This window comes from Mobula hypostoma, chromosome 9, assembly GCF_963921235.1.
Source record: "Mobula hypostoma chromosome 9, sMobHyp1.1, whole genome shotgun sequence".
NCBI lineage: Eukaryota > Metazoa > Chordata > Chondrichthyes > Myliobatiformes > Myliobatidae > Mobula > Mobula hypostoma.
The window spans coordinates 44,456,563-44,484,012 of NC_086105.1; the positions used below are offsets into that span (position 1 = coordinate 44,456,563).

General features: G+C 40.9%; 1 protein-coding gene across 3 annotated transcripts; it reads left to right on the forward strand.

Moving 5' to 3' along the window:
- Nucleotides 1-57: 57 nt before the first annotated feature.
- cdpf1 (cysteine rich DPF motif domain containing 1) lies at nt 58-26,960 on the forward strand. Of its 3 annotated transcripts, XM_063058194.1 has the most exons (5): nt 61-197; nt 8,273-8,453; nt 21,350-21,459; nt 25,273-25,384; nt 26,585-26,960. In XM_063058194.1, the coding sequence occupies exons 3-5, from the start codon at nt 21,350-21,352 to the stop codon at nt 26,711-26,713; spliced, it is 351 nt and encodes a 116-aa protein (XP_062914264.1). In that variant the 5' UTR covers nt 61-197; nt 8,273-8,453; the 3' UTR covers nt 26,714-26,960. The 3 variants fall into 3 exon arrangements, with proteins under 3 accessions (XP_062914265.1, XP_062914264.1, XP_062914263.1); XM_063058195.1 differs by lacking the exon at nt 8,273-8,453 and having other exon boundaries at nt 58-197; XM_063058193.1 differs by lacking the exons at nt 61-197; nt 8,273-8,453 and adding an exon at nt 16,346-16,369.
- The last annotated feature ends 490 nt before the right edge of the window (nt 26,961-27,450 follow it).

Here is a 27,450-nt window from a genome sequence, read left to right on the forward strand (position 1 = left end):
GAGTGTGCCTAATTACCGCGAGATAGCGGTTACCCGATCTCACCAGCCGCGAGATATCACGCTCAACCAGGAACGGCTGTGATGTTACGGGAGAGGGGCGCGTCACCGCGCACCCCAACTCTCGCGAGGGTGTAGGATGACGTGCGGACAAGCAGCGCCGACGGCTTCTGTCCTGTGGTGGTTGTGGCGTGTTGGAGGTAGGATGGCGATTGCGGGGGAGAGAGGGAGGGAGAGCGGCCGGCGGATGAATGAGTGAATGGGTCAACTCTTTCGTACCGACAGATGCGGGAAGGTCAGGCTGTGTCTGTAGGCTGTCACGTCGAAAGCCCAGCACCCTTTGTGCTTACGATGAGTGAACGGCACTGAAGGGTTAACGGCAGAACCTCCTCCCGGGAGGTGGGAATTTGAATTTCCAGACGGATTGCGAAGTAGGAATAGATACTTCAACAGTATATTATTTCATAAACTCACTTTCAAGGTTCAAAGTAAAGTTGTCAAAGTACAAAGCTGCAGAAAGTTGTAAAATTAGTCAGCTCCATTTTGGGTACTAGCCTCCGTAACATCCAAGGCATCTTCAAGGAGGCGTGCCTCAGAAAGGCGGTAGCATTATTAAGGACCCCCATCAGTGAGGGTATGCCCTCTTCCCATTGTTACCGTCAGGAAGGAGGTACAGAAGTCCACAAGTCAAAACAAAAATGGGAAACGGATCTGAATATTAACGCAAACAACAGGAATTCTGCAGATGCTGGAAATTCAAGCAACACACATCAAAGTTGCTGGTGAACGCAGCAGGCCAGGCAGCATCTATAGGAAGAGGCGCAGTCGACGTTTCAGGCCGAGACCCTTCGTCAGAAACGTCGACTGCGCCTCTTCCTATAGATGCTGCCTGGCCTGCTGCGTTCACCAGCAACTTTGATGTGTGTTGTCTGAATATTAATATTGATTTAACAAATTGGTCAAGACTGTGTCTTGACAGTATGACAAATACAATAAACTTTCGACTTAGATTAGTACAATATAATTTTTTTACACCAATTATATATTACACCGCAAAAAATAAACATTAAATTCAAACTTATCTGATCAATGCTTTTGATGTAATCAAGAAATTAGTACTTTCTTACATTCTATTTGGTCTTGTTCCAAAATTCAACCTTTTTGGATAAATTTAAGAGTTTTATTGGAACAAATTACTGGAACGCAACTTCCACATAACCCTATATTATTTCTATTAGGTGATATTGAAGGGATAAAACCGAAACTTAAACTGAATAAATATCAGAAATAATTTATAAAAATTGCATTGGCATTAGGCAGGAATGTCCATACGGATTCGTTACTCAGTCGGAGAAAACACTCAGAGGCCACGTTTTTGCTCGATCAATTCTTTACCTAATTCGATCCGCGGAGAGGTAACCAACCACCATACACATTTGGCAATCAACTCTGCCTAGCACGAGTACAAGATTACATTTATATCCAAAAAAAAGTTTCAGTTAGCACTTGTTTCACCTGTCCACGCTTATGACGGCTTTGTGGTTAGCAATTTCATCATGGTCACAATAGCTTCACGTACAGAGGTACAGGTCAGTAAGCGCTTCTATTCTAAGAGATGAGCATGCGGTTGCAATATCCTAACCGTGCCCGGTTCTGTTGTCTAGTTCCCGCCCCTGCTATATTTTCCAGGTCACATACGCCATTTAACCCTTCCTATCCTGTAGTCTAACCCCCTTTTCACTTACACAAGAAGGCTATAGCAGTTACTTGGAAATCGGATTCATATTTAAGTATGGATCGTTGGAATAATGAAATTTCTAGTTGTATTCCACTGGAAAAAATTACTTATAATTTAAGAGATAAATATGATACATTTTTGAATATTTGGCGCCCATATTTACAAAAGATAGGATGGCATATTTAGTTGCTCCGATGATAAAGATGTTGGTCCCTTGGGGAAAGTAATAAATAAATATACTAAATTTATTTTGAATCCCATGGAGATGTGGAAACTTTCCAATATCCAGGCAGTTCTTCTTTCTTTTTTTCCTCTTTTTCTTTCAGGTAGGTGTATATATGGGGGGGAAAGGGTTAAGGGGGCAGAGGGTAGATATCATTCTATGTAATCATTTCGAAAACTCAGTAAAAATTATATTAAAAAAAAAGAAGCTTGAAGACACACACACTCAGCGTTTCAGGAGCAGCTTCTTCCCTTCTGCCATCCTATTTCTAAATGGACATTGGAACCCATAAACTCTACCTCACCTTTTTATTTCTATTTTTGCGCTACTATTCTTAATTTAACTATTTAATGTACATATATGATTTGATTTATTTTCTATATTTATTATGTATTGCATTATACTGCTTCTGCTAAGTTAACACATTTCACAATATATGCTGGTGATTTTAAAACATTCTGATTCATGTAGCTAACCATATACTACCCTTTTTTTTCTTGCAAACATTCATAGTAAATAGAAAGAAACACAGCGAAACCTGCACATGATAGACACACAAATAACTAATGTGCAAAAGACAAACTGTAAAAACAATGAAAGAAATAATAAGCTATAAATATTGAGAACGTGAGTTGTAGAGTATTTAGAAGTGAATCAATGGTTTGTTGAATCAGTTCAGTGTTGGGTGAGTGAAATTATCCCCTGCTTGTTGCGGGGTATTTTGGGTATTTGATCCACCACAATATTCTGCGTGGGAATTTAAACTGGAGGTGGCAGTGTTTTTTTTTACGAGGTTGAGTTGCGAGCTGGACACGGGTGGAGAGCGCGCTCGGGAGTGGTCCGTCACTGGATCGAACGCGGGAATAATTGTATCGAAAGGACAGGCAGGTAGGCAGAGGGTGTGGCATGGCTCTGTCAGTTAAAAACATCAAACCAAATCCTTAGAAAGAGGTGACATAAGACTGGAAGATGTAGAATCCTTGAGTTGTAGAGTTAAGAAACTGCAAGGGTAAAAAGATCCTGATAGTTATATACAGGCCTCTGAACAACAGCCTGTAATTTGGTTTCCATTACAGTTGCACCATAAATAATTAAATAGTAATAAACCATAAATAGTTAAATAGTAATATGTAAATTATGCCAGGAAATAAGTCCAGGACCAGCCTATTGGCTCAGGGTGTCTGACCCTCCAAGAGAGGAGTTGTAAAGTTTGATGGCCACAGGCAGGAATGACTTCCTATGACGCTCTGTGTTGCATCTCAGTGGAATGAGTCTCTGGCTGAATGTACTCCTGTGCCCAACCAGTACATTATGTAGTGGATGGGAGACATTGTCCAAGATGGCATGCAACTTGGACAGCATCCTCTTTTCCGACACCACCGTCAGAGAGTCCAAATCCATCCCCACAACATCACTGGCCTTATGAATGAGTTTGTTGATTCTGTTGGTGTCTGCTACCCTCAGCCTGCTGCCCCAGCACACAACAGCAAACATGATTGCACTGGCCACCACAGACTTGTAGAACATCCTCAGCATCGTCCGGCAGATGTTAAAGGACCTCAGTCTCCTCAGGAAATAGAGACGGCTCTGACCCTTCTTGTAGACAGCCTCAGTGTTCTTTGACCAGTCCAGTCTATTGTCAATTCGTATCCCCAGGTATTTATAATCCTCCACCATGTCCACACTGACCCCCTGGATGGAAACAGGGGTCCCTGGTACCTTAGCTCTCCTCAGGTCTACCACTAGCTCCTTAGGCTTTTTCACATTAAGCTGCAGATAATTCTGCTCACACCATATGACAAAGTTTCCTTTTGTAGCCCTGTATTCGGCATCAGTAAGTGAGTGCTGTTGCTATTACTAGGGAGAAGATCCTTGGGAGGCTGAAAGGTCTGAAGGTTGGTAAGTCATCTTAACCAGATGGACTACACCCCAGGGTTCTGAAAGAGGTAGCTGAAGAGATTGTGGAAACATTAGTAATGATCTTTCAAGAATCACTAGATTCTGGAATGGTCTGGAGGATTGGAAAATACAAATATCATTCCATTCTTAAGAAAGGAGGGAGGCAGAAGAAAGGAAATTATAGGCCAGTTACCCTGACCTCAGTGGTTGGAAGAGGTTGGAGTCAATTGTTAAGGATGTGGTTTCGGGATACTTGAAGGTACATGATAAAATAGGCCAAAGTCAGCTTGGTTTCTTGAAGGAATTCTTTGAGGAAATAACAAAGAAGAAACAGTGGGTGCCGTGTACTTGGATTTTCAAAAGGCCTTTCCCAAGGTACCACAATATAAGAGCCCATTGTATTACAGGAAATATATCAGCATGGATAGAGCATTGGGAGGAGGCAAAGAGTGGAAGTAAAGGGAGCCTTTTCTGATTGGGTGCTGGTGCTTTGTGGTATTCCGCAAGGGTCAGTGTTGGGACCACTTCTTTTTGTGTTGTATGCTAATGAATTGGTTGATGGAATTGATGGCACTGTGGCTGAGATTTTGTGGCCAGGGTGTTGGGACTGGAGGCGAGGGCCAGGCCGGTTCTAGTTTTTAAACTGTTTCTATTGGGTTTCTTCATGGCTCTCTAAGGAGACTAATCTTAAGGTTGTATAAAGTATACTGTACATACTTCAATAATAAATGTACTTTGGACTTTGAAGTTTGCAGACAATATGAAGATGGGTGGCATTGAGGAAGCAGGGAAGCTGCAGAAGGACTTAGACCAGGGGTTCCCAATCTGGGGTAAAAACCCCCCAGTTAATGGTAGGCGTCCATAGCATAAAAATGGTTGGAAACCACAGACTTAGACATATTAGGGGAATGGGTAAAGAAGTGGCAAATGGAATATAGAGTCAGGAAGTGTATGGTCATGCACTTTGGTAGACGGAGTAAATCGTAGACTATTTCCTAAACGGGAAGAAAATTCAAATATCCAAGGTGCAATGGGACTTGGGAGTCCTTGTGCAAGATTCCCTGAAGGTTAATTTGCGAATTGAGTATAGAGGTGTAGAAAGCAAATGCAATGTTGGTATTCATTTCAAGAGGACTATAATGTAAAAGCAAGGATGTAATGGTAAGGCTAAGCACTAGCAAGGCCTCACTTGGAGTTTTGTGAGCAGTTCTGGGCCCCTTATTTAAGAAAGGATGTGCTGACATTGGAGAGGGTTCAGAGGAGGTTCAGGAGAATGATTCTGGAAATGAAAGGTTCATCGTATGAGGAGTGATTGATAGTTTTGGGCTGTTACTTGTTGGAATTTAGAAGAATTGGTGGGGGGAGGGTGGAATCTCACTGAAACCTATTGAATATTGAAAGGCCTACTTAGAGTGTTCCAGAGCTGGTGGAGAGCCAATGAACCGGCACCTGCTGATGACCTGTTACAACAGTTGGCAAACTGGAGCGGATCCAAGTCACTCCTCAGTCATGAGTTAATACGTTTCATTACTAACCTCTTGAAGCACTTCATCACAGTGGATGCAAGTGCTACAAGTGCATTACAACGGCGGTCCCCAATGACTGGGCCGTGGACCGGTGCCGGGCCGCAAAGCATGTGCTACCGGGCCGCAAGGAAACGATATGATTTGGCGATATGACTCAGCTGCACCTTTCCTCATTCCCTGTCATGCACTATTGAGCTTGAACGCACATGAGGTCATTACGCACGCGTTATCCATGTCAGCGCGGGAAGAAGATCAACTCCTCGAGCTTGCAAATGACGGCGGGCTGAGAAGTATGTTTGACATAACATCTCTGCCGGCATTCTGCATCAAAGTCAAGGCTAAATATCCTGAGATAGCCACAAAAGCACTGAAAACGTTGCTTTCCTTTCCAGCGTTTTTCTGCGTAGCGGAGTTTTCTGCATTGAATGCAACGAAAACTAAATCGCGGAATAGACTGGACATAAGGAACCCCCTTCGAGAATCGCTGTCTCCCATCACCCCTCGATAGGACCGTCTTGTTGCAGGGAAACAAGCCCAGGGCTCCCACTGATTTAGCGATATTGGTGTGATTTTATATGTTCATACGGAGAAAATATGTGCTGTGTGTTTAATATCCAAATGTTACTTAAAATGTTATGATGCTATTGACTTACTTATATAACCATATAACAATTACAACACGGAAACAGGCCATCTCTGCCCTTCTAGTCCGTGCCGAACGCTACTCTCACCTAGTCCCACCAACCTGCACTCAGCCCATAACCCTCCATTCCTTTCCTGTCCATATACTTATCCAATTTTTCTTTAAATGATAATATCGAACCTGCTTCTGCCACTTCTAGTGGAAGTTCGTTGGACACTTACTTGAAGCTCCCCTGTCCTCCCATGATAATTGACATCACTATATTCATGCGCGGAAAATATGCGCTGTGTTTAATATTAAATTCGTTAGATAAACCCTTTTAGAAACGAAATTGAGTGTATTTGCCACTTATCACCTATATTCCGGTCGTGATTAACACCCCCCCCCGAACAGAATCACCGAAAATGATTTGTGGGGGGTGGAATCGGGAATCGGTAGGTCACGCATGTGCACTGGTGCCCGCACAAGGCTTCATGGTCATTGTAGTCTTTCTCGGGGTAAACTCAACGTATTTGACTGCTACTCTCGTCCGTTGGCAACCCTACCCCCCCCCCCCCCAACCCGGTCGGCCAGTCCGCAAGAATATTGTCAATATTAAACCGGTCCGCAGTGCGAGAAAGGTTGGGGACCCCTGCATTACAAGACGAAGGCATGCATAAATCAACATAGATTATATGTAACTAATGTGCAAAATAAACATTGGTATGGAACATATCTCCTTTACTGTGCAAACATCTATGAATCTGTTTTGAGCACATTGTGATTGAAGTTCTACTATCTGCTAATGTAGGACTGATAAAGGATCTTCACCTTAAACAATGAGTATTCCTTTCCCTCCATAGATGCTGTCTGACCTGCTGATTTCCTCCAGCTCCTTTGTGTGTTGCAAAGAATTCCCTGTGCTTTTTTTTTTACACCACTTGAATCATGAGTCATACTCCCTCAGGCCTTGCACTCTAAGCTAATTCCTCCGAACCGCTCAGAATCCCCACCTCCATTTATTGAGTATTCCTTTGCCTTGTTGTTCACCTACAATGCATAACTTCACACTTCTGTAGATTGAATTCCTCCTACTACTTCTCTGGACAGACCATCAATACCTTCCTGCATTCCAAAGCTCGCTCTCTCACTGTCAATCATAGCTATTTTTTCTCTCCATAAACTTTTTATCATGCCTCTCATTTATATTTAAACTATTAATATATGCTATTCAAGAAAGGGATTAAATACTGAGCCCTATGAAACACCGTTGAAAACAGTCAACATGTTGAAAAATGGCAATGAACTATTTCCCTTTGATTTTTGTTCCTGAGATAATTTTGGCTCCAATTTGTCCCTCTTCCTCTTTTCAAATCAGCTTGCTATTTGGACCTAGTCAAAAGGTATGCTACAATCCAGAGACCATATAAAATATATTGCCCTGCAATGTTATCTCCTTAATCCTATCTGGTTGAATTATTTCAAACTGCATCAAATTGCCCCATTGTTGTCCAGTGGAAACATGAAACCTTCTGGCAGGTGGCACAGTGCTTCATAATCATTAAAGCAAACAAAAAATATTGCATTGTGCAATGACATACACTAGTCCAGGGGTAACAAACCTGACGAAGGGTTCCGACGAAATGTCGAGCGATCTTTTCCACGGATGCTGCCCGACCTGCTGAGTTCCTCCAGCGTGTTGTGAGTGTTGCTTTGACCCCAGCATCTGCAGATTATTTTGTGGTAACAAACCTATGCCTTGTGCACCCAAGATGGCAAGTAAAAATATTTTACTTGCACACATCATGTAGAGCGCTCCTTGATTCTTTAAACCCCATGCATAATAAAAAGATACATGATGATTATCTTTATTGGCAAATGAAGCAGCAAAAGATATTTTACAAACCAAGAACCATGAGATGTTTGGAAGATTAATTTTTGAACCCGTTTTCTAAAATGCTTCCTTTATTTCAGTCTGTCTCTTATATTAGTAGTAAAAACAATGAATACATGTAAATAAGCAACAGGATTCATCCTTTTTCTTTAAAAAATGTCCATAATTATTTTACTAATTTATTAAATAATAATCTCTACTCAAAATTACCATGGCTTGCAAGAAAAATTTTAGATTATCGCCAAATTGCAGATAATTCAATCAAAAAGATTCACCACCTCTGCATGAGTCAATCAGCTGGTTCAAAATTGAAAGTAAATCTATTATCAAAATGTGTGTATGACACCACATACTATGATTCATTTTCTTGCAGGCATTCACAGTGGAAGAAGGAGCTATAATAGAATCAATGAAAAACTAGACACAAACAAAGGTTGACAAACAACCAATTTACAAAAGAATACGAACATTGAAAATAGATAGATAATGCTGAGAACATGTTGGAGAGTCCTTAAAAGTGAGTCCATAGGTTGTGGAATCTGTTCAGCATTGAGGTGAGTGAAGTTCTTCACACTGGTTGAGGAGCCTGATGGTTGAATGGTAATAATTTTTCCTGAACCTGAGTCCCAAGTCTCCTGTACCTCCTTCCCAATGGCAGCAGCACGAAGAGAGTTTGGATGGTGGAGGTCTTTGATGGATGCTGCTTCCTTGTAGATGTGCTCAGTGGTGGGGAGGGTTTTTCCTGCTATGGACTGGGCTATATCCACTACTTTTTATAGGGTTTTCTGTTCTTTGGCATTGGTGTTTCCATACTAGGCCGTGATGCAAGCAGACAGGATTCTCTTCATTATGTATCTATAGAAGTTTGCCAAAGTTTTAGGTGAAATGATGAATCTGCATAAACTTCATAGAAAATAGAGGCACTGCCATGCCTCCTTTGCAATGGCATTTACCTGCTGGTCAGTCGTTAGTCAGATGCAACGCTCCCTGAACAGATCTATGCTGCCCAACTAGATGTTTTTCTTCCTCTTGGACAGTCCTTGGGATTGAAGGTGATTTACTTCCGCTATGGTTTTCTGGGTTCTGAAAGGGCTAGTGACACCAATGTGGGAAACACAAACTTTTCCACACACCAGGCTGAGCAGTTAATTTCTGAGATGGTCTTCTCCTTCTGTAGTAGTGAGAAGGGGGCATGTCCCAGATGGTGAGAGTCCTTAATGATGGATTCTGCTTTCCTGAGGCACTGCCTTTTGAGGAAGGCCTTGATGGTGGGGAGGCTGGTGCCAGTGATGGAGCTGGTTGAGCCTCTGTGTGTTCCTAATGCATGGATTTCAGGTTGTCAAATCATCTTGAATGCTTCTTTTCCACTTTTAATGGTTGTAGGCTTGGGATTTCCAGAAGTCTATGGTTATTTTGTATTTATTTTAGGAGGTTTTGAATTTTTCATGGACGTAGAATTATACACCATATCTAACAAGTTGCTGACTTAGCTAGTCCTATTTGACTCCTATCACTCTAATCTTTTCCTATCCGTGTGCCTGTTTAAATGCCGCTTCTATCACTTCGTCTGGCAGCTTATTGCAATGGATATACACACAATGCCCTGTGTTAAAGGTCCGCTGTAATACTTTCCTCTCATACTTTAAACCTATCCTCTAGTTTTAGACTCTCCAACACTGGGAAAAGACTGTGACTATCCACCCTATCTCTGCTCATCATGGACTTATGAACTTTATCCCAAATGTGGCCGATGAGGTTGTAGATTTGTGTCTGAAGCTCTTCACTGCCCAGTTTTAGGATCTTAGTGGAGTACGTATCATCTACACCCAAGGCCCTGTCAGTGTTAATTTGGGACTACATGTATTATATAGCTCACAGATTATGCATAGTGGAAATCTTGAAGCTTAGTTCTTGTTACCACAATTGTTGCAGCACCTGAAGGAATCCAATGACTGTTAAAATGTGTTACTCAATATGGGATTACTGTAGTGCTCTCTTATCAGTACTTGCACATAACAGTCTCTAATAACTTTTTTCTCACCTTCAAAGTAAATCAGAATCAGGTTGGCTATCATTGACGTACTGTATGTCATAAAATTTGTTCTTTTGTAGCAATAGTGCCATGCAAGCCATAATTACAAAAAGTTACAATGACTAAATAAGTAGTGTGAAAGAAGTATTTCAGGTAGTGTTCACGGACCATTCAGAAATCTGATGGTGGATGGGAAGAAGCTGTTCCTTTGTCATTGAGTATGGGTTTTCACACTGGTATACCTGTGCCCTGAAGGTAGTAATGAAAAGAGGGCATGTCTTGGATGGTGAGTGTCCTTGATGATGGATTCTATCTTCTTGAAGCACCACCTTTTGAAGATCTTCTTGATGGTGGAGTGGCTTGTACCTGTGGGGCTAGCTGAGTCTATGACAGTGAAGCTCTTATGATTCTGTACATTGGACCCTCCATACAGGTGCTGACGCAACGAATCTCTACCTTGTATCTGTAGAAATTTGCTATAGTCTTTGATGACATACCAAATCTTCTCAAACTCCTACTGAAGTAGTGGCACTGGAGTGTCTTTCTGATTGCATGAATGTGTTGGGCCCAGGATAGATCTGCTGAGATGCTGATGTCCAGAAATCTGAAGCTACTCACCCTTTCTATCACTGACTCCTCAATGAGAACTGGTGTGTGTTCCTGACTTCCCATTCCTGAAGTTCACATCAATTCCTTAATCTTGCTGATGTTGAGTGCAAGGTTGGTGGTGTGACTCCACCTAATAAGATAAATCTTTTTCACTCCTGCACATCATCTTGTCATGATCTGAGATTCTGGCAACATATAAATCAGCAAATTTATGAATGGTGGTTGAGCTGTACCTAGCCACACAGTCATGAGCTTGGAAAGAGTAGAGCAGTGAGCTAAGCATACGTCGTTGACAATCACCTGTGTTGATTTTCAGTGATGGAGGAGATGTTATTTCCAATTTGCATTGACTGTGGTCTCTTAATGCAGAAATCAAGATTTCAGTTGCGGAGGGAGGTATAGAAGCCCAGGTTTTGAAGCTTCACAGTGCTCAGGACACCATCATGTCCAGAGGGCATGATGGTGTTGATTGCTGAGGTTTAATCGATAAACAACAGCCTGACATGTATATTGCTGTTGTCCAGATGCTTCAAAGCCAAGTGAAGAACCAGTGAGATTGCATCCGCTATAGACCTGCTGTGGCAGTAGGCAAATTGCAGTCAGTCCAGGTCCTTGCTCAGGCAAGAATTAATTCTAGCCATGACCAACTTGTCATAGCACTTCATCACAGATGATGTAAGTGCTACTGGGTAATAGCCTTTAAGGCAGCTCATCTTGCTCTTCTTGGGCATGTATGATTGAAACCCTTTTGAAACAGATGCAAATCTCAGACTATAGCAGTGAGAGGTTGAACATTCCAGCCATTTGGTCAGCACAGGTTTTCAGTACCCTGCCAGGTATACCGTCAGGACCCGACTCCTTGCAAGCGTTCGCACTATAGAAGGATGTTCTGACATTGGCCTCCGAAAGTAAGATCACAAAGTCACCAATGTGATAGTTATCATTCATCAAGTTGATTTTTAGCTACTATATCCTGATTAGCCTCACTATCATTTTTATGAGGTACATACAGCTTGGAAGTGAAAGTTCTGAGCTACATAAGCCACCTTATTTCATCCTCAATATATTCTTAAATTCATCACACACTAATTCAACATATGTATGTTGGTCTTTTCTGCCAGTTCACTTTTAACCTTATCCTCTTCCACAACCTGTTCTACTTTTAAATGATCACCAGCAAGTCATCTCATTCTCATATAATTTTCTGTGTAAGTGCAGTAGATGCATCTTGAGCTTTTTTACTTCTTCCTGCTGTTCAGGATCTCAAATACTTCATCCAGGTTAAATACAATTACTTACCCATTTAATTTACTCTATGCTTATTACAATTTAGTTTCCTGTAAATTGGTGAGTCTAAACTTGCATTGTCTGTTTGCTTTGTGGAAAACCTCCATTCAGTCACAGGCATGATCCAGCGTTTTCCAACAAGTGTTTCTCAGCTTGTCATTTTACTTTCCTCTGCCCATTCTTGCTTCTCCATTTTAAATATCCTGTGCTTTTATTTTAGTTATTTTAGTGTAATCTGGAGGAATATTTTGATCAAGCTTCTTGCAGCCTTTTGAACTTGTATCTGAATTAGACCTACAATTTCTTATTTTTCTAGTTGGTATTGATTCAGTTAGTTCTATGTATCCCTCGTCTAAGCAGCACTCTTGCTTTTTAGTGTGCCATTTACTCTACTTTGCACTATCATATCTTTCGATATTTAATTTCTCTTGTCTTTCACTGCTTTACAAACCTGGCCTTTTGTTCTTCCTTATTCAAAATCTATTAAATCTATTTTTTTCCACTCTGCAGAAAGTCATTATTCTGGAGTTGCCATTTGTTTTTTTCCCCCTCAAATTGTGCCTCTCCGGTAGAGTATTTCAAACAACTTCTTTTGTTTTATATACTGTGGCATGCAAAAGTTTGGGCACCCCTGGTCAAAATTTCTGTTACTGTGAATAGCTAAGTGAGTAAAAGATGACCTGATTTCCAAAAGGCATAGAAAATAGGTGCAGGAGTGGGCCATTCGGCCATTCGAGCCTGCACCGCCATTCAGTATGATCATGGCTGATCATCCAACTCAGAACCCTGTACCTGCTTTCTCTCCATACCCCCTGATCCCTTTAGCCACAAGGGCCATATCTAACTCCCTCTTAAATATAGCCAATGAACTGGCCTCAACTGTTTCCTGTGGCAGAGAATTCCACAGATTCACCGCTCTCTGTATGAAGATGTTGTTCCTCATCTTGGTCCTAAAAGGCTTCCCCTTTATCCTTAAACTGTGACCCCTCGTTCTGGACTTCCCCAACATCGGGAACAATCTTCCTGCATCTAGCCTGTCCAATCCCTTTAGAATTTTATATGTTTCAATAAGATCCCCCCTCAATCTTCTAAATTCCAGTGAGTATAAGCCTAGTCGATCCAGTCTTTCATCATATGCAAGTCCTGCCATCCCAGGAATCAATCTGGTGAACCTTCTTTGTACTCCCTCTATGGCAAGAATGTCCTTCCTCAGGTTAGGGGACCAAAACTGCACACAATACTCCAGGTGTGGTCTCACCAAGGCCTTGTACAACTGCAGTAGAACCTCCCTGCTCCTGTACTCGAATCCTCTTGCTATGAATGCTAACATACCATTCGCCTTTTTCACCACCTGCTGTACCTGCATGCCCACTATCAATGACTGATATACAATGACACCCAGGTCTCGTTGCACCTCCCCTTTTCCTAATCAGCCACCATTCAGATAATAATCTGTTTTCCTGTTCTTGCCACCAAAGTGGATAACCTCACATTTATCCACATTAAATTGCATCTGCCATGAATTTGCCCACTCACCTAACCTATCTGTGAATAGCACGTTCAGTGAGTTGGACACACCTCAGGTAAAGGCCACACAGGCAGAAAGGGAATGGGTGGCAACTAGACAGCGTAGCAGCAGGCAGGTAGTGCAGGAGTCCTCTGAGGTCATCTCTCTCCTAAACAGATATACTGTTTTGGATACTGTTGGGGGAGATGTCTCATCGGGGAAGGCAGCAGCAGCCGAGTTCATGGCACCATGGGTGGCTCTGCGGCACGGGAGGGAAGGAAAAGGAGTGGGAGAGCTATAGTGATAGGGGATTCAATTGTAAGGGGGATAGATAGGCATTTCTGCGGCTGCAAACAAGACTGCAGGAGGGTACGTTGCCTCCCTGGTGCAAGGGTCAAAGATGTCTCTGAGTGGCTGCAGGACATTCTGGAGTGGGAGGGTGAACAGCCAGAGGTCGTGGTGCACATAGGTACCAACGATATAGGTAAAAAACGGATGAGGTCCTACAAGGTGGATTTAGGGGGTTAGGAGATAAACTAAAAAGTAGGACCACAAAGGTAATAATCTCTGGATTACTACCAGTGCCACGTGCTAGTCAGAGTAGAAATAGGAGGATATATCAGATGAATATGTGGCTTGAAAAATGGTGCAAAGGGGACGGATTCAAATTTCTGGGGCAGTGGAACCAGTTCTGGAGGCGGTAGGACCGGTACAAACAGGACAGTCTGCACCTGGGCTGGACTGGAACCAATGTCCAAGGGGGAGCGTTTGCTACTGTTGTTCAGGAGGATTTAAACTAATGTGGCAGGGGGATGGGAACAAGTGCAGAGAGACAGAAGGGTGCAAAATGAGGGTAGAAGCAAGAAGTAGTAAGGTGAAAAGTAAAAGTGGCAGGCAGGCAAATCCAGGGCAAAAGTCAAAAAGGGCCACTTTTCAACATAATTGTAAAAGGGCTAGGAGTGTTGTAAAAACAAGCCTGAAGGCTTTGTGTGTCAATGCAAGGAGCATTCGTAACAAGGTGGATGAATTGAAAGTGCAGATAGTTATTAATGAATATGATATAGTTGGGATCACAGAGACGTGGCTCCAGGATGACCAAGGATGGGAGCTCAACATTCATGGATATTCAATATTCAGGAGGGATAGACATGAAAGAAAAGGAGGTGGGGTACCATTGCTGGTTAGAGAGGAGATTAACGCAATAGAAAGGAAGGACATTAGCTGGGAGGATGAGGAATCGATATGGGTAGAGCTGCATAACACTAAGGGGCAGAAAACGCTGGTGGGAGTTGTGTACAGGCCACCTAACAGTAGTAGTGAGGTTGGAGATGGCATTAAACAGGAAATTAGAAATGCATGCAATAAAGGAACAGCAGTTATAATGGGTGACTTCAATCTACATATAGATTGGGTGAACCAAATTGGTAAGGGTGCTGAGGAAGAGGATTTCTTTGTGTCATCCGCAAACTTGGAGATGCTGTATTTAATTCCCTCCTCTAAATCTTTTAATATATATTGTAAACAACTGGGGTCCCAGCACTGAGCCGTGCGGTACCCACTAGTCACTGCCTGCCATTCTGAAAAGGTCCCATTTATTCCCACCCTTTGATTCCTGTCTGCCAACCAATTATCCACATCAATACCATACCCCCAATACTGTGTTCTTTAAGTTTGCACACTAATATCCTGTGTGGGACCTTGTCAAAAGCCTTTTGAAAATCCAAATATACCGCATCCACTGGTTCTCCCCATCCACTCTACTAGTTACATCCTCAAAAAATTAAGATTCATCAGACATGATTTTCCTTTCACAAATCCATGCTGACTTTGTCCAATGATTTCACCGCTTTCCAGATGTGCTGTTATCACATCTTTGATAACTGACTCTGGCATTTTCCCCACCACCAATGTCAGGCTAACCAGTCTATAATTCCCCAGTTTCTCTCTCGCTCCTTTTTTGAAAAGTGGGGTTACATTAGCCACCCTCCAATCCTGAGGAACTAATCCAGAATCTAAAGAGTTTTGAAAAATTATCACTAATGCATCCACTATTTCTTGGGCTAATTCCTTAAGCACTCTGGGATGCAGACCATCTGGCCCTGGGGATTTATCTGCCTTTAATCCCTTCAATTTACCTAACACCACTTGCCTACTAACATGTGTTTCCCTCAGTTCCTCCATCTCACTCGACCCTCGGTCCCCTACTATTTCTGGAAGATTATTCATGTCCACTTTAGTGAAGACAGAACCAAAGTAGTTATTCAATTGGTCTGCCATGTCCTTGTTCCCCATGATCAATTCACCTGTTTCTGACTGTAAGGGACCTACATTTGTCTTAACCAATCTTTTTTCTTTTCACATATCTATAAAAGCTTTTGCAGTCAGTTTTTATGTTCCCTGCCAGCTTTCTCTCATAATCTTTTTTCCCTTTCCTAATTAAGCCTCTGCTGGACTCTGAATTTCTCCCAGTCCTCAGGTGTGCCACTTTTTCTGGCTAATATGTATGTTTCGTCTTTGGAATTGATACTATCCCTAATTTCCCTTGTCAGCCACGGGTGCACTACATTCCCTGGTTTATTCTTTTGCCAAACTGGGATGAGCAATTGTTGTAGTTTATCCATGTGATCTTTAAATGCTTGCCATTGCATATCCACCGTCAACCCTTTAAGTATCATTTGCCAGTCTATCTTAGCTAATTCACGTCCCATACCTTCAAAGTTACCCTTCTTTAAGTTCAGAACCTTTGTTTCTGAATTAACTATGTCACTCCATCTTAATGAAGAATTCCACTGTATTATGGTCACTCTTACCCAAGGGGCCTCACACGACAAGATTGCTCAATACCCAGTCCAGAATGGCCTGCTTTCTAGTTGGTTCCTCGACATGTTGGTTCAGAAAACCATCCCGCATATATTTAAAGATGACACATTTCTTTAATATTTTAAGCAGGATTACTTTTTTATTTCCATCTTTTCCAGTTTCTAAATAACAAGAAAGGAAAAGAACCCGAAGCAAAAGTTTGGGCACCCTGCATGGTCAGTACTTAGTAACACCCCCTTTGGCAAGTATCACAGCTTGTAAACGCTTTCTGTAGCCAGCTAAAAGTCTTTCAATTCTTGTTTGGGGGATTTTCACCCATTCTTCCTTGCAAAAGGCTTCTAGTTCTGTGAGATTCTTGGGCCGTCTTGCATGCACTGCTCTTTTGAGGTCTATCCACAGATTTTCGATAACGTTTAGGTCGGGGGACTGTGAGGGCCATGGCAAAACCTTCAGCTTGTGCCTCTTGAGGTAGTCCTTTGTGGATTTTGAGGTGTGTTTAGGATCATTATCCTGTTGTAGAAGCCATCTTCTTTTCACCTTCAGCTTTTTTACAGACAGTGTGATGTTTGCTTCCAGAATTTGCTGGTATTTAATTGCATTCATTCTTTCCTCTACCAGTGAAATGTTCCCTGTGCCACTGGCTGCAACACAAACCCAAAGCATGATCGATCCACCCTTGTGCTTAACAGTTGGAAAGGAGTTCTTTTCATGAAGTTTTGCACTCTTTTTTTCTCCAAACATACCTTTGCTCATTGTGGCCAAAAAGTTCTATTTTAACTTCCATCAGTCCACAGGACTTGTTTCTAAAATGCATCAGGCTTGTTTAGATGTTCCTTTGCAAACTTCTGACGCTGAATTTTGTGGTGAGGATGCAGGAAAGGTTTTCTTCTGATGATTCTTCCATGAAGGTCATATTTGTGCAGATGCCGCTGCATAGTAGAACAGTGCATCACCACTCCAGAGTCTGCTAAATCTTCCTGAAGGTCTTTTGCAGTCAAACGGGGGTTTTGATTTGCCTTACTAGCAATCCTACGAGCAGTTCTCTCAGAAAGTTTTCTTGGTCTTCCAGACCTCAACTTGACCTCCACCGTTCCTGTTAACTGCCATTCCTTAATTACGTTAAGAACTGAGGAAACGGCTACCTGAAAACGCTTTGCTATCTTCTTATAGCCTTCTCCTGCTTTGTGGGCATCATTTGTTTTAATTTTCAGAGTGCTAGGCAGCTGCTTAGAGGAGCCCATGGCTGCTAATTGTTGGGACAAGGTTTGAGGTGTCAGGGTATTTATAAAACTTTGAAATTTGCATCATCTGGCCTTTCCTAACGATGATTGTGAACAAGCCATAGCCCTAACAAGCTAATTAAGGTCTGAGACCTTGGTAAAAGTTATCTGAGAGCTCAAATCTCTTGGGGTGCCCAAACTTTTGCTTGATGCTCCTTTCCTTTTTTTCACTCTAAAATTGTACAAAACAAAAATAATACACTAATCTTGCTTAAAATGTTAAAAAGAATGTTTCATCTTTAACTTTATGACTTTTGGAGATCAGTTGTTCTTGTACTCACTTAACTATTCACAGTAACAGAAATTTTGACCAGGGTGCTCAAACTTTTGCATGCCACTGTACTTTATGCTCTTAACCTTTATTACTATTTGTGGAAAGTTTCACATTCTAACCAACTTTTAATTTCCTCCTAGTTCTGGTCTTGACTGCAAGCAGAAATACATTTCAATAATTCTATCCTGTTATAATCTTTTTCAATAATTCTATCCTGTTATAATCTTTAAACTATTTCTCATTCAGCCATTCTAGTTTTTCAAGTGCATCCAAGTAGGGTGGAACAAGAAGTAGAATTATTAAAACCTAAAGTCTAATTTGAACCAGATAAAAAAGTTGCTTATAATCTAAACTTGCATCTCATCCCTACTGTATATTTTCTTGATTTGTCTACTTTTTTGGGATGTGTCAGGAATCCCGTGAGAAGAAAGAGATTATTTTGGCTCAGAGATTACTATTTCCAGATTATGACAGAGTGAATGCAGGGAAGATGTTCCCATGATATTGAGTCTACAACAAGGAGTCGTCGTATGGACTGAGTTTAAAAGAAAATTTCTTTAGTCAAGTAGTGCAAATTTTCAGAATTTTCCAACTTAGAAGGTTATGAGGGTTCAGTCACTGAGTCTGATCAAGGCAGAGATTAACAGATTTTTAGATATTGAGATCAAAGTATTTGGATTTAATGCAGGAAAGTAGTGCTGAGGTAAAAGTCAGCTACAATCTAAGCGAATGATAGAGTAGGCCTGAGGGAACAATTGATCTATTCCTGTGGTTCCTTATGTTTGTACTATGGATCTATTTTCCTCCCATGTTGGTGAGCAAATAGTTTTAATATACGCCTTCCAAATTCAGAAGAGCAAAAAAATCTTTCAAATAGACAGCCTTATTTAATAAAGGAGGGAAAGAAAAAAATATGGAACAATGGTCTATTAATATAATGGTTCAAAGCTGGAATCCATCATTAAGGGCATGACACATCGTTTGAGTATGATTTGACAGCCATGGTGTTTAAAAATGTTTAGAAAAATTTAATAAAATCTTTTTCAGAGTGTAACTTGCAGAGTTGACAGAAAACCACTGGAAGTCATCTGTCTAAATTTTCCAAAGGCTTTTGGTAAAGCATCATAAAAATGTTGTAACATAAAATAAGGGCAAGCACTGTTGCATGGAATTTGCATGGAAGGAAGATTGGCTGAAGGGAAAAAAAAGACGATAAAAATAAACAAGCTATTTTCCCCTTGCAGTGTTATTAATTTGTCTGATGGGCTGGCCCTCAGCTATTCCTGATTTATATTACTGCACAAATATAAAGATATTTTCAAGATGAAACACATACCATCTTGAAAATAAAATGGAAATGCGGTTAATAAAGTTGATCTATGTACTATATACAGGTATGAGATAACCACCTACTTTGAATTTTACTGATCTTTGTTACAGTGCCAATGGAATTGTAGCCTATTCTCCCAATTGTACATTTCTGAAATCCTTTACTATTAGAGATCTTGCTACAAGTCTTCAAATGAATCACCTTGAATATTGTCAGGACATGTCCTCCACAGCTTACAAATGCTTGGCTTATGTTCAGTTCATGCAGGAATTGGGAACTCAGGACCTGGTCTCATCGCCGACCTGTGAGCTGTTCAGATGGCTAGCAATTCACAGAAATAGAACCTTTTTGAAATTTGGAGAGGACCTGTCTTTATCATTAGCAAATTACAACTTTGACACATCAAATGTAGCATCTGCACTCAAAATGAATTATAAATGAACTACTTAAAATAGATTAAACCAATTACTATTTAAATGCTTGCCTCTAATCTCAGTTTAAAACATAGAACATAGAATAGTACAGCACAGTACAGGCCCTGCCTCCCATATAACCCCCCACCTTAAGTTCCTCCATATACCTGTCTCGTAGTCTCTGGTAGTTTATTCCCATACTTACAATCTTCGTTTCATTCCGTGGCCTATGTCTCTCTGGTATCAAAAGGTTTTGTTGTAATGATGTTTCTTGTTGGACCAAACATCCATGTCGTGGATAAAATACAACATTAAGATATTGATCTAATCCTTGAAACACATTGTATTAATCATGGTGTGGGACCTGCTCAGAGCCAATCTCTCAAAAAATTCAGCTTGGTATTTCCATTCCAAATTTTTGCTTTGTTTATCGAGTCATTTTGTCAAAACCGAACATTACAAAAGGACAGTGCATGGCCCTCCAGGCATTATGGTGAAACCCAGCCATCATGATTTTACCAGTGGACAAAGGAAATGCACTGGCCCTGCTGTCCTCCAAGGAAAATCACAGGAGAGTCCAACAGATTCTGGATGACCCCTCTAGAGAGTTCTACAACAGGATTCCACGGATTCGCTTGTCAGGATGACCTCTGCTTTACTGAAGAAATCCGGACTGCCAGCAGACACATGCAGGACACTTCTGCCTCAGGTGCCAGTACTACCAAGACTTTATGGGCTCCCTAAGGTACACAAGCGGGGCTGCTCCTGAGGCCTAACATCAGTCTGACTTATTATCTCGCTGAGCATTTAACGACCATGCTGTCTTCCTTTGCTGAGGGCTGTGAGAATTACATCACAAATTCAAATGACTTCAGTGAAACAATAATCAACATCCAGCTGAAAGCAGAATACATAATGGCCAGTTTCATCATGGTGTCCGTGTTCATGAGAGTTCCCAGATTGGTTCTCCTGTGGTAAAGGTTTGATAAGGATACCATTGACCTTTTTGAACAGACCCTTGCGTTAACATACTTCCTCTATAAGGGGAACTACAATGAACAAATAGGCAGAGTGGCCACGGGATTCCCCTTGTCGCCAGCTATTGCTGATTTCTCCATGGAGGACTTTGAGGAGAGGGCTCTGAGTTCATCGCCCTTACACCCCAAATGTTGCTTCAAATGTGTCGATGACACCTTCGTAGTGTGGTCTCATGGACTTTGGGATGGCTTTTGGGATCACCTGTTAAAGGAAGCCATTGAGATAAAACTAGAGGAAAACAAAGACCAAAGTCTCACTCTAAGTAAAAACAGGAATTCTGTTGTAAACGAGGTGGGAGGGCGGAAACCTGATTGGATAAGGACTAACCAATCAGGAGGTATAAATACCACTGGACTAGACTTGCCCTGGCATCATCCCTGAAGAGGGTGGCAGTTTGTCATTGAAATTTCTGTTGTAATCAATACCTCTTCCTGGCTTGAAGCCTGAGAAGAGTTTATTCGTCATATATGCTGGGAAAACACCAAATCCTTTTCACATTCCTACCCCATTCCTTCACTTCCACAGAAATATGTTTCCAAAAGATCAATTGAAAACTTAGACCCATAATCTGTTTTCTTTAATCATAGATTGGAATGGTACACCAAGTGTTAAATAGTTCAGCAAAGGTCAGATAGCAGCACAAACATTTTGTTATGACTGCAGGTGAAATAACTTAAATTTACTCATGTTAGTCAATTACAGTAATTAAAATTGAAGTTAAATTCTAAGATGTTACTACTCATTTCTAGGCGTTTAAGATATTAAACCTTTATACTTAATGTGTATGTAAATAGAAGTCAGTTATCTTAAGTGAAATGATTCTTAATGAAATGAAATGATTCTTGATACCTTTGTTTCAGATGAAATGCGTTGAAGAGCCAGAGCCGGGAGTATTTGAATGTAGTTTATGTGGACTCAGAGCACCGTTTAACTACCATGGACAAAAGCCACCAAATGCACGTTCTATTGTGTGAGTGACTTTTGACATTTAGTCATAGAGTCTTATAGCATGGAAACAGCCCTTCTAGAGCCCAGTTTGAACTAAAGCCTGTATAATTTCCTAACATATATGAAAAGCATATAGTTACTCTTTAAGCATCACATATACAGAATTGGATTGGGTGCATTCATTATTTAGGTGCCATCTAAAAAGGATGTTTAAAAAAGGATCGAAAAGTAATCCGGGAAATTATAGGCTGGTGAGTTTAACGTCAGTAGTAGGTAAGTTATTGGAGGGAGTACTAAGAGACAGAATCTACAAGCATTTGGATAGACAGGGGCTTATTAGGGAGAGTCAACATGGCTTTGTGTGTGGTAGGTCATGTTTGACCAATCTGTTGGAGTTTTTCGAGGAGGTTACCAGGAAAGTGGATGAAGGGAAGGCAGTGGATATTGTCTACATGGACTTCAGTAAGGCCTTTGACAAGGTCCCGCATGGGAGGTTAGTTAGGAAAATTCAGTCGCTAGGTATACATGGAGAGGTGGTAAATTGGATTAGACATTGGCTCGATGGAAGAAGCCAGAGAGTGGTGGTAGAGGATTGCTTCTCTGAGTGGAGGCCTGTGACTAGTGGTGTGCCACAGGGATCAGTGCTGGGTCCATTGTTATTTGTCATCTATATCAATGATCTGGATGATAATGTGGTAAATTGGATCAGCAAGTTTGCTGATGATACAAAGATTGGAGGTGTAGTAGACAGTGAGGAAGGTTTTCAGAGCCTGCAGAGAGACTTGGACCATCTGGAAAAATGGGCTGAAAAATGGCAGATGGAGTTTAATACAGACAAGTATGAGGTATTGCACGTTGGAAGGACAAACCAGCGTAGAACATACAGGGTTAATGGTAAGGCACTGAGGAGTGCAGTGGAACAGAGGGCTCTGGGAATACAGATACAAAATTCCCTAAAAGTGGCGTCACAGGTAGATAGGGTGGTAAAGAGAGCTTTTGGTACATTGGGCTTTATTAATCAAAGTATTGAGTATAAGAGCTGGAATGTTATGATGAGGTTGTATAAGGCATTGGTGAGGCCGAATCTGGAGTATCGTGTTCAGTTTTGGTCACCAAATTACAGGAAGGATATAAATAAGGTTGAAAGAGTGCAGAGAAGGTTTACAAGGATGTTGCCGGGACTTGAGAAACTCAGTTACAGAGAAAGGTTGAATAGGTTAGGACTTTATTCCCTGAAGTGTAGAAGAATGAGGGGAGATTTGATAGAGGTATATAAAATTATGATGGGTATAGATAGAGTGAATGCAAGCAGGCTTTTTCCACTGAGGCAAGGGGAGAAAAAAACCAGAGGACATGGGTTAAGGGTGAGGGGGGGGAAAGTTTAAAGGGAACATTAGGGGGGGCTTCTTCACACAGAGAGTGGTGGGAGTATGGAATGAGCTGCCAGACGAGGTGGTAAATGCGGGTTCTTTTTTAACATTTAAGAATAAATTGGACAGATACATGGATGGGAGGTGTATGGAGGGATATGGTCCGTGTGCAGGTCAGTGGGACTAGGCAGAAAATGGTTCGGCACAGCCAAGAAGGGCCAAAGGGCCTGTTTCTGTGCTGTAGTTTCTATGGTTCTGTGGTTCTATCTAGGTATGAAAATGGCTTTCACGCTGTAGGTGAAGTCAGTCGGAGTGTTTCATGGTAAAATTGACTGGACACATAATGCATTTGTGAAAATTGTAGATTGACTCCACACTTAACCGAAAGAGATTTCTGATCCTCACTATTTACATGCATGTAGCCATTGATGCTTTTTCATTTCAGTCATTTCAACAAGTTGATCTGCTAAAAAGGCGGAGTTGTATTCCTAAGGAACCTTGCCTTATAGAAGGTTGCATTATAAATACAATTCTGACTACTGTGGGGATCACAAAACCACCTGTACCTGGTATTACAGATGGTGCCTTCATTTTACAGCAGTTTGCTATACCAGCTGACTTGAGCTCCCTGAAATGATGTCTCTGCCTTCTGTATACTCGAGAAGAGCATTGCAGTTTTCCAGCAGAGCAGATTTCATAACCATCGAAAGGACAGCTATGTGGCATGCAGCAGAGTAATTGGAAATGGGTGAAAGCAAGACTAAACAACTACTTCCCACCTAGATTGTCTGTGAAGAATGTCAGTGTTCAGTTGCACTAAGTCTGGAGTGAAACCGTGGTGACAGCTAGTAGAGCTGTTGCCTTACAATCCTGACCTGTGCTGCTGTCTGTGTAGACGGTGTATGTTCTCCCTATGGCCGTATGGGTTTTCTCCAGGTGCTTTTGGCTTCCTTCCACACCTCTAAATTGTTGGCAGGTTAATTGGGCATTGTAAATTGTCCTTAGTTACTATATTAGTGGTAAAGTTCAGGAGGGGGTGATGACAATGTGAGGAGAATAGAACAGATTAAACGGGCACTTGATGATTGACATGGATTTGATGGGCTAAAGAGCGTTATTTCTGTACTATGCTGTATGAACTCCAATTACCCCATTCACTTACAGTCATGTGTCTTAACCTTCCTCTGACCATCAGTATATCTCAGAGGGATATTGGATACATTATCACACTCAGGTCAATTGTTCAGTAACTTCTCACCATTGTAGAGAATGGAAATTGCAGAGACTGCTAGAGAAGAGTGGAATGAGTAAGGAACCTGTTGGAGGATGGGTGGGAGGTGGGGAAAAGAAGAGCAGGATTGGAGATGAGGGAATAGGTTTGGATATCGAAGGAGGGAAACTGCTGAAATAATTTGTGGCAGGGAAGAAGTTACAATCGCTCTATTCTTGGAAGGAGAAATATAAGCAGTAGGATGAGGTAGATCAAAGAATCAGATAAAAGGTGGTCATACTGGATAAAATATGGCACTGAATGAGAAAATGTCAAGGAGCCTGGAAGACAGCAGGGAATAGAGGTGCGGGAAAAAAGTCAGGGATCATTATGAATACAGAAATGAAAAAGGAACATTGATCAAAGAAAATTAATGCCTTAGAACCGTAGATAGAGCCCCAGGTGATGACAGAACTTTTAGATAAAACTGGAGCAAGTCTCAAGCTTCTCGTTGTGACCAGTGACCTCAGTGAAAATAGGCATCATATGCACACAACATTCAGAAACAATGCAGAGCATTCGCAAATAATCTTCTGTGGGCATTTACTTAAAATAAAAATTTCAAAACATGGAGCAATTGAAAATGTTGTGCTGTGCTAGACCCTGTTATATTTGGATTTCTGACTGCCAATTAAGATTCGTACTCTGGATACCTGATTGTTACATCATTTTTTTTATTCCTTGGTCTTCTGAAACAGGAATCCATTGCATTCCACGAGTTTCTACTATTCCATACAGAACTAAAGAGAGTGGAAAATGTCGCATGAGATCCACACAAGTCCATATGTGTTGCTGCCTCACATGTCTTGTAACAACTTGGCCTGTCTTCAAATCTGAGCAGAAATTATTTTGAAACTTCTCAATAAACTATAAATTTGTTTCGTGAAGAAGCATTTAGTCATGAATGACATTGTTCAACATGATGAATCTCACTCCGTAGTTGATAAATATTTTTATTGTCTTTATTGGTATTTTGGTGTTATTTTTGTGCAGGGTAATGCTAGATGACGAGTTAGATATAAAGACAAAGGTTAAAAATAATGGACCAAGTAGCATAAGCTTGATGCTACAAGCTGAACCAACATTGAAAATTAACATTGATAACAAAAATAGTATGATTTCTGCTGAATTGGAACAAAAAATTTACTCAGCCATTCGACATTTTGTACAAATAATATTTTTTTTGATTGCATAGACTGCTAGAGGAGTGCTACACCATGAATGATCCATTCACATCTCAAAAGGACAGATTTCTTATTATTGGATCTCACTGTAGTCTTTGCAACAGCATTGTATGTGTTGGACAAGTAAGTGTATCACAATTTCTTCCTCAGCAGTGGTTGCATAACCACTTGGTTCATACTGAACAGAATATATTTTTGAAAGTGCATTGTGACTCTTACATCTCCCTCTTGTTGGTATATTTAACTAGCAACTTCAGTTTTAAGTCTTCCCTTTTCACTATTTCTCTTTGCCCTCTTTTGCAGAACCTGTCTTGGTCATTTAAATAAACTTGCATGAAAGTCTCTTTTTCTTTTGAATCTCATAAATTGACCTTGCTTTGTGTTATTCTAATAGGCATTTGCTGCCCTTGCAACTGGTAAGGTCTTCTTGAGGGTCGATTGGTATTCTGTTTTCCTTCCTTATCTATTTAACCTTTTCTATACTTTAGAGTATTAGATTGTACACAGGCTTAACTTCATCTGTGCTGTTCATTGACCTTATGCTAACTTTATTTGGCTGCTTTCCCCCTCTTCCCACCCATTCCATCCAGCATCCTTTTTGACTTTCTACCATCAGGCAGGAGACTCCGATGCAGAAAAACAAGAATGGTCAGGATGGGAAACGGTTTCTTCCACAGACTATTAGGCTTCTGATCTCCCTGCCACATGGCATTTGAAGTGTTACTGGTTAATCAGTTCCGTACCTGATAATATTTAATATGCACTTTGTTTATTTATGCATAATTCATCTGTAGATTTTATCCTTACTTACCTAAGTTATTTTGTGTTATGTGTGCTACTGTGCTTTACACCCTGGCTTGGAAAAACTTCATCTCATTTGACAGTATACATGTATATAGTTAAATGACAATAAACTTGATTTAACTTGACTTCAGATGGCTTTATCAGAGTCTTCATTGAATTTGACCTTTGCTTTCTGTCCATGAAACCAGCTATTTGACTAGTGCACCATGACATCCATTCAAAAAGCCCTAATTCCTCAAAATCATATTTTTGACAAGTTTTGTATGATGCTTTGCAAAATGAAAATCACAGTTTGAACAATGCATTTGTCATAGCACTAAAGACATTTGCATTAAAATCTTAGAAAAGGTGAATATCTTGAATGGATGGAGTCATTAGACTTAGATATGCGTGTATTGGTAAGATAGAAAACTGGGGATAGGAGCTGTGTGTTGCTGGGAGGGGTACAAAATCATATTTGCACTTCAGCAAAGCATTTTTGCCAGTTACTGATTTTCTCCCCTTTAATAATCTTTTTAGGAATGTAGCCTCTTCTACACAAAGCGCTTCTGTATCCCCTGTGTTAAGAAGCACATGGAACTGTTCCCTGAAGAGATTCAGTTGGATCTACAGAAGAAGCAGCAGCAAAAGCCTCATTCCTCAGGTTAAACACAGCAAGAGATTTCCTTTAATGAGAAAACCTGGGAGTTGATCCTTTATACCAAAATACATCCAATCAGGAGCTTCTTCCGATGTGAATAAAAAGACAAAGCATTATCACACTACTTTTGAAAACTTTTTCTATAAAGCAGTCCAGCAAAACTACTCTATTTCATTTGCAGAAAGATTGTAATAAATGATTTCAATTATATTGGAAAAGTAAATGAATAAACAGCCATTTTTCCTTTAATATAAGTAGCTTTATATTGGTTACTTCTAATGAATAGGCATAATTGGATTAAAGCATATAAATAGAGCCCCACAGTCCAGTATTAATAGAGGAAATGCTTATGTTTATCTGCAACACATGATTTACAGAATTATTCCACATAATCCTTTTGTGCTTTTTACTCATGCCTGGAGTGCATGAGAAAATTCAATTCACTGATCTCCGTGTTTATTATGATGGAAAGAGGGCAAAATTGATGAGGTCAAAAGATCCATTTATAGGAACCTGATTATTAGAGCATAAGATGTAGGAGCAGAATTAGGCTATTCAGGCCATGGAGTCTGCTCTGCCATTCCATCGTGGCTGATCCTGGATCCCAATCAACCCCATACACCTGCCTTCTCACCATATCCTTTGATGCCCTGACCAATCAGGAAACTATCATTTTTTTGCCTTAAATATACTCACGGACTTGGTCTCAACCACAGGCTGTGGCAGAGCATTCCACAGATTCAGT